A 7,922-nucleotide genomic window follows, 5' to 3' on the forward strand; every position below is an offset into this window, starting at 1 on the left:
ATTGAAGGTATAATTAATACTAAGATAAAATTATATCTTAAATTTGATGTTATTTTATTTTATCTAAAGATAAGATTAAAATTATGAAATAACTTGCTTTCGCAAATATAATGACCCCTTATTGTAGGGAGAAAACTGATCAAGAAAAGTAGAACTAATATGAAATAAGCTTCTGAATTAAAGTTTTAAGAGTTCTGAATTTAATTTATTAATAAATTTATAATATGTTTTAATTATTGAATCGCAATTATGAATATATACATGTACAAGATGAAACATGTTTCTTTAAACTATGAAAAATGATCCAATTTTGAAACTTTTATGAATAGACAAAATAAGGATGAATTTTTTTTATTAATATTTATTTCTCATTCGATATTTCATATCTGTTTTAAAGTTTAATTAATTTTAATTTGCATCATATGAAAGAAACATTATTCTTTACAAAAAAAATTATATTCCAAACTTGAACCAAGAACCTCTTATTAAATTAAAAAAGCAGTACATCCTTTGATGATAGCATGGATCGATTCTACTTGTCAAAGCCTCTTATTATTATTATTATTATTATTATTATTATTATTATTATATTGAGAAAATTGATCAAGAAAAGTGGAGGACAAATGGTCAAGTAGGAAGAGTTTATGAATTTTAGGATCGTCATCAAACTTATAATTTGTTTTAATTATTGAATTTATAATTATAGATTAGTGAATAACTTATAAAGAAAAGTGCGAGCACAAATATGGAGACATGGTTAAAAAAAATGTGGGAAATACTATAAACTATAATTTTTCTCATATCAATATGATAAAAAAAACATCTTAAAAATTGATCAAAATTCCTAACTTCAATTTTTAAAATGAAAATTGTAATAAATATTTTGAAATGTAAATAGAATTACTCTCCCTGATAGAAGACTAATTTTACTATATCATTCTTTGAATATAATAAATATAATGTCTTTAAAAATGTAATAGATAAATGACTATAATTATCTATTAATTTCATAAAATGAATTAATATTAATTATTATTAGATATTCCAAAATAATATACTAGATAGTAACTATTATTAGACGGAGGAAATAGTAATTTTTACCTTTTCTAGTCTCTTTGCAAAAAAAAAAGAAGAGCAATAATATCACTTTCCTAAAAGATTAATTATGGGAGTCAGTGATACTGTTTTACTAGTTAAGTGGGGACATAAGTGAGGTCCATAATTTTTGACTTTGTAAATAAAACAAGATTGTTGGATGATTATTTTATCCAACGGCTGATATTTCTCGTTAATAAAATTAAAATATTGGTAGGATATGTGCGGTGAATGAAGTTGTTTCTTTCTTAATTCTCGAGTTGGAGTGAGTATGAATTTTTTTTGGTAAGAAGCACTTTCTACAGATAGGTTCTTCTTTTCCGAATGGAGCCTATATAACGTAAATTCAAAATAGTCAAACTTCGATATGAATACGAGACAACAAATAAAAAAACATTGGTAGGACGGCATTTCAGTATTTATCTGTTTGAGAATTAATTTCTCTTTCTCCAAATCTCCACCACCTTCCCATCTTTACATAATTTACACGTTTCTCTCTCTCCCCTTATCTCTCTCTCTCTCTAAAAAGACTCTTTTTTCCCCTCATTTGTTTCTTTGTATTTTCTTTTTCCTTTTGTGTAAAGAAGAAGAGAAGAACAACAAGAAGGAAGAGGAACAAATAAAGTAAAGTTTTAATCTTTTTTAAGGATGATATGATAACTGTAATGCACTTTTTATTTTTGTAAATTTGATATGGAGTTTGAGTGTGAAGATTGAAAAAAAAGCTAATTTCAATAGTTTTTTGACTGATGATATGTCAATAATGTGATTTTCTTGATATGGGGTTGTCTCCAAGTTGCTATTTTTGATGTGCTCTGGCTTTTTTGATAGGCTCTTATGGTAATGTTTTCATATAAAAATTTGATCTTTTTCACTCTTATTGTTTCTTATTTATGCTTAATTTTATTGGGTTTGAGTGTAAAGAATTGAAAAAAAAACTTTATTTCAATGGTCTTTTGACTGATGATATGTCAATAATGTGATTTCTTGATATGGGGTTGTCTCCAAGTTGCTATTTTTGATGTACTCTGGCTTTTTTTTTGATAGGCTCTTATGGTGATATTTCATATAAAAATTTGATCTTTTTCACTCTTATTGTTTCTTTTTCATGCTCAACTTTTTTGGGTTCGAGTGTAAAGACTGTAAGAAATAAAGAAGCTAATTTGAATGTTTTTTTGACTGATGATATGTCAATAATGTGATTTTCTTAATATGGGGTTGTCTCAAAGTTGCTATTTTTGAAGTTCTCTGGCTTTCTTGATAGGCCTTTATGGTAATATTTTGATCTTTTACACTCTTATTGTTGCTTATATTTGCTCAATTGTATTGGGATTGTGTTTTTTCCTTGCTTTCTCTTTAAGGTATTGATATTTTAGAGAACTTAAGAAGTTGGTATTTCAATGGTCTTTGATTTGATGATATGTCAATAATATGATTTTCTTAATATGGGGTTGTCTCAAAGTTGCTTTTTTTTAATATGCTCTTATGGTAATATTTCATATAAAAATTTGATCTTTTTCACTCTTAGTGTTTCTTATATTTGCTCAGTTTTATTGAGATTGTGTTTTTTCTTTGCCTTCTCTTTTAGATTTGATATTTTAGAGAACTTAAGAAGTTAGTATTTCAATGGTCTTTGATTGATGATATGTCAATAATATGATTTTCTCGACATGGTTTTGTCTCTAAGTTGATATTTTTGATGTGCTCTAGCTTCCTTGATAGGCTCTTATGGTAATATTTTCATATAAAAATTTGATCTTTTTTACTCTTATTGTTTCTTATTTGTGCTCAATTTTATTGGGTTTGAGTGAAAAGATTGGAAAAAAAGCTAATTTGAATAGTTTTTTGACTGATGATATGTCAATAATGTGATTTTCTTGTAATGGTTTTGTCTCCAAGTTTCCACTTTTGATGTCCGCTGGCTTCCTTGATAATCTCTTATGGTATTTCAATTTAAAAGGTGGTATTTCCCTTTTATTGTTTCTTGTTATGCTCAGTTTTATTGGAGTTGCTGTTTTTTTTTCTTTCTCATAATATTTTGATATTTAAAGAACTAAAAAAACCATTTTAATGGACTTTGACTGATGATATGTCAGCAGTATGATTTTCTTGGCATGGGTTTGTCTCCAAGTTTCTGTTTTTGATGCTTATTGGCTTCCCTTGTAGTAGATTCCAATGGTATTTGTTTTTCTTCATATTTTCAAGCTTTAATTTTGACTGGATTATTCTTGTTATGCTCAATTTTATTGGGATTCTCTATTTTATTTTTAAATTATTTTCTTGACTATTTATGTGACTAAGATGAAAATTTTGATGTCTACTTTGTTTTTCTGAATAGCTTTGTTTGAATTCTGTAAAGGCTCTATCTTTGAATTCATAACTGGTGTCACCCTTATGATTATATTGCTTCCCTCCGTCTTCTTTCCCCTTTTGTTTGGTTTGTAAGACTCTTGGAGTTTTTCCTTTAGTTGGTTTCTGATTTCTGGATGATTCTTCAAATATATTACAAGGAATTGATGAAAGACAAGTGGTGCTCACTGTTGGGTAGCTGTGATACCATTAGCCATCTTTTAGGATTTTATTTATTGGCAAATCATCTGTGCAACTTAAGGCATATATTCATAGATTTGTATCTGTGATATTCAGAGTTATGTGAGAAATTTTTACTAATATTGAGGTTTACTTGCTGCCTATGTGAGTTTCGTAAGGTTGCAATTCCGGTTAAAGGGGAAGAATTGCACCAAATGTAGTAAATTATGACAATCATCACAATAATGAATGCATCGGGTTATGATCTCCTAGACACATGCTACATTGTTGATAGTTGATTAACTTGCAAATGATGTGATTACGAGTTGCCTTTTCTGATACTGCTTGTCTTCGTAATAGTATTACTTTTGTTGTTCCCATCGAAAGATTCTCAGTTTCTTGTAGGAAAACTGAGTTTTGATGATAGGGGTTAGAGAAAATTCTCGTCATCTATCACTATGAGTTTGTGACTTTAATTTTGCTTGAGGTTTTCCTTATATTCATCACCTTGAAAGTGAATTTCAGAGTGGTAAAATTGAGGTTTCTTCTCAATTGCAATATACTTGATCGTTCTTCTTGAAACTTGTTGATTGCTGTGATAATTGAATTTTTTTATGGTAGTCCTGTCCTCATTTGCTAAAAAGTAAGTCTTTGACTTCGTGATTTTAAGGTCTAACTAGTAGTAACATTATGCTATTTGGTTTTGACATGACAGAACTAAGAGGTTGTATGTAATCTATGGATGAATATTCAAACAAAAGAGCTGTTAATGGCCTTTACGTTCCCAGAAGAGGTTTGAGGGACATAGCTGACAGCAGGGATGAAAATGTTCAGTTGTGCTCTCGATATGGATGCAGCAGCCGGCACAAATCTATGAAGAGCCCGCAAGTTAGAAGTACAGAGAAACCAAGACCTCTCAGGCCTTCTTTCACTTCTTCAAATGGAAAAGAAGTTGTTGGAAGTTCATGTAGGACATCCTCTGTGATGGCTAATGCAAGAAAATCACTGAAGGACAGGAAAGCAAATTCTCATGTTGGAAATGATCAATCAGAAACAACTTGTTCACATGGTGAACCTGAAGCTTCGGAACACATGAAGTCATCAAAAGCGCATCAACCCCAATTCAATTCAGTAATTCAAGATACTGGATCAAGTAAAATTACATTGAAAGAAGTAGGTTGCTCTAGTGGCGCTTCAAGCAGTAGACCTCGTAGATTATTTACTCCCAAGTATTCCAATCAAAATAGTCCAGTAGGTTCGTCTGTTTCTTTGTCGTCTAAGGCCATTGGTGCAGGGACCAGGGGCACTGCTAGTGGGGCTGGATATGTGCCGAGATATCTAAAATGCAACTCACGATCAGATATCTCTCCAAAGAGTTGTTCAACAGCAGATTCAAGATTTAGTAGAAGGGACATGGTAAAAAGAAGAAATTCAGAAGGTGAAAGCACTTCATCCTCTAAAGGGAAGAAAGTAAGTGGGGCATTACCAAAAGGAGGAGATGTCATTCGTCCAACTCGTGGTATCTCAATTTCCGATTCAAGGAGTAGTAAAAACTTTGATATTAGGGAGGATAATCGTGCTGTATCAGTGAGGACTCGCAGGTCAATGAATGTGCCTAGGCTTAGAGATTCAGTACGAGATTCGTCATCTGGCTTTTTCCAGAATTCACCTCAGCCTGAATCTCCAAATTTCAGTCTGCAGTCATCAAGTCAATTTTTCTCAGATGCCTCTTCGAGTGATTCAAGTGCTTTTAGTTTTCCTGGAAATGATGTTGAAGATCTCCCAGCTGGAGTGTCTGGAACTTCTGCACAACTAGGTATAAACCAATTAATGAACCGTGATGCCTTGCAGCGATATAACATGGATGGAGTTGCTCAGGTATTTTACCCAACAGAATCTCAGTCACTGTTTTTCTGGATCAGGTTTTACGGTATTTCACTTTGATCGCTGCTTTTCTGTACAGGTATTAGTGGCACTCGAAAGAATGGAACAAGATGAGGAATTAACATATGAGGTAGTCCACCTTTGAGTATTTCGTACCACTCAGGCGTTTCCTATTTGTATTTATGATGAACTCTTATTTTCCATGTACAGCAACTACTTGTGTTGGAAACCAACTTGTTTCTTGGTGGCCTCAACTTCTACGACCAGCATAGAGGAATGAGGCTGGATATAGACAATATGTCCTATGAGGTCTTTATTCTCTTCAGTATATTATTACTGACTATGTTCATCCAAACTTAATTTTCATCAAAATGTCGAGGTTTTTTTTATGGGGGTAGTGGGTTGAGGTTCATCCAATAGCTTCAAGATCACCGTCGCACAAAAGATAAGTTCCCACCGTTAGTTATACCTTTTACGCCCTGCAAAACTTAATTTTTTGCCTGTTAACAGGAATTATTAGCTCTCGAGGAGAGGATGGGGAGTGTTAGCACAGCTCTGTCAGAGGAGGCATTGTCAAAGTGCATCCGGAAAAGCATTTATCAGGCTATGCCTTCAGAAATAGGGGAATTTGGAAGCGACGAGAATGAAGATGAGGTCAAATGCACTATTTGTCAGGTTTTTCCCACTTCAAGCAATATTTTGTATATTCCAATGTTCCTGATGTGTTGTACTTAAATCTAAGTAGGTAGCACCTTGCTTTGTCACTTTGTTTTTATTTTCTGATGCAATATTACTTGAAGTGCAGTTAACACTACATTAGTTTTATGTTGTACATCCTAAGATGTTTTAGTCATCAATTAGCTAACTTTTATTTAGTAGAGTTCTCTAGGTTTATGCCTTGTTAAACTCTCTTCTTGAACACGGTGGAGTAGAAAAATTCCTGACCTAATAATTAGAGCCGTAATTTGAGTGAATGTCACTAGATTTAATTCTGTTTTTGCATAACATAGACAAGTCTATCCCATTCTAGACATAGTTCCATGCATCTAGCGACCATACTTTGTTCATGTGGTGTTAGCGTATAATCACTACTCAACATGTATGTTTGGTTCTAGGCTGTAGAGGTTCTATTGCTTTACTTGTCCTAAATTGATGATAGTTTCACCCAGTGACGGTCTATTATATAATATTTATTGTTTCCTAAAATATATTTTATAATATGCATGCGCGCACACTCACATAGTTAGGACCTCTTTATAATAGTAATAACAACATTTCACTATTACTATCAAGTTATCTTTAGAATCGTTTCTTCATGTTATCCTATGCTTCTCTATAACATCATTTCGTTATGAAAAAAGGTGTCGGATAACACCCACTGTAGGAAGGTGTCTCCGCCACTTCATGCATCTAGGATGTTGCATACCAAAATGAATTCAAAGTTGTGACTCAATTAAGTAAATGACGTGTTTTTCGCAGGAGGAGTATGTGATTGGAGATGAAATAGGAAGGTTGGAATGTGATCATGGGTATCATGTGGAATGTGTAAAACATTGGTTGAGTCTCAAGAATTGGTGTCCTATATGCAAAGCTTCAGCAGCTCCATCTTAGCTCAATTTGTTTCCCTAATGTACAAATTCATCAAGTTGAAGGGTGGGGTGGGGGTGTTTCTGTTCATTTTTTGAATTCTTTGCTTTTGTATATATATACAGTTCTTGTCACATCAAACCAATAAACCCATGCCAATGCAGGCTTTGTGGTGATAGCTGATGAACATTGATATTTATTTCCTTCAAAAATCCTTATAAAAAGTGTTCTGGAATTTACTTACTGGTGTTGTCATAACTATCCCAACTTCCGGATTTTGTTATGCTACTCTATCCGCATTCTGGTACCTACATTGAGGCCTGACTAAATTTGGATTCACTAAACAAAGGTGATTTTGTATTCAGTAGGGGCGAACTTGAGACCTCTGGTTAATGATGAAGTTAACCGGAGTTGTTGGAAGGAGGTAGGTTCCCTCTAACATCATTTGAAATGGTGATCATTTTGGTCCAAATAGGTTGATGGAGTATCAATTTTCATATATCTAAAGTAGGCAATCCAACCAAAAGTACTAAAAAATAGACTTTCTTCTAATGGTTACTTTTGTTTGCTTCTATTTTTCATTTTTTTTCCCCATTAAGTGGTTTGTTTGTGGTTCTCTTTCAATTAAATATAGTAAAACTTTATTAATGAAAATGTATGTTTGTTACAACTTTCACAAGTAATTGAGAACCATAACACTAATAAGAATTAATACCCTTTTATTCCACTTTATGGGCCATTAAAATAAAAGATATTTGTTAGTCCATTTAAAATGAATAATACCTTTTCATTTGAAGATAATTTAAATTTTATTTTATTTTATCAAC

General features: G+C 32.3%; 2 protein-coding genes across 2 annotated transcripts in view; both read left to right on the forward strand.

Moving 5' to 3' along the window:
* Positions 1–1,486: 1,486 nt before the first annotated feature.
* Positions 1,487–7,338, forward strand: LOC125814399 (probable E3 ubiquitin-protein ligase RHG1A). The gene is made up of 6 exons (XM_049493847.1): positions 1,487–1,719; positions 4,340–5,502; positions 5,588–5,638; positions 5,719–5,817; positions 6,019–6,183; positions 6,988–7,338. The coding sequence occupies exons 2-6, from the start codon at positions 4,363–4,365 to the stop codon at positions 7,117–7,119; spliced, it is 1,587 nt and encodes a 528-aa protein (XP_049349804.1). The 5' UTR covers positions 1,487–1,719; positions 4,340–4,362; the 3' UTR covers positions 7,120–7,338.
* A 464-nt stretch (positions 7,339–7,802) lies between these two features.
* Positions 7,803–7,922, forward strand: part of LOC125814442 (anaphase-promoting complex subunit 13) — a 171,865-nt gene continuing 171,745 nt past the window's right edge. The window contains exon 1 of the mRNA XM_049493885.1: positions 7,803–7,807. The gene's annotated coding sequence lies outside the window, so the exon portion shown is untranslated. The remainder of the gene's footprint in view (positions 7,808–7,922) is intronic.

The sequence above is a fragment of the Solanum verrucosum genome, unplaced genomic scaffold (assembly GCF_900185275.1).
Source record: "Solanum verrucosum unplaced genomic scaffold, falcon-dt-bn FXZP01000268.1, whole genome shotgun sequence".
Classification (NCBI taxonomy): Eukaryota; Viridiplantae; Streptophyta; class Magnoliopsida; order Solanales; family Solanaceae; genus Solanum; species Solanum verrucosum.

Bases quoted from the DNA above. Each gene is read 5' to 3' on its own strand.
- LOC125814399 (XM_049493847.1), top strand. From the start codon at position 4,363: ATGGATGAATATTCAAACAAAAGAGCTGTTAATGGCCTTTACGTTCCC. The intron at 5,503-5,587 runs GTATTTTACCCA...TTTTCTGTACAG, and splicing joins ACATGGATGGAGTTGCTCAG to GTATTAGTGGCACTCGAAAG. The intron at 5,639-5,718 runs GTAGTCCACCTT...TTCCATGTACAG, and splicing joins ATGAGGAATTAACATATGAG to CAACTACTTGTGTTGGAAAC.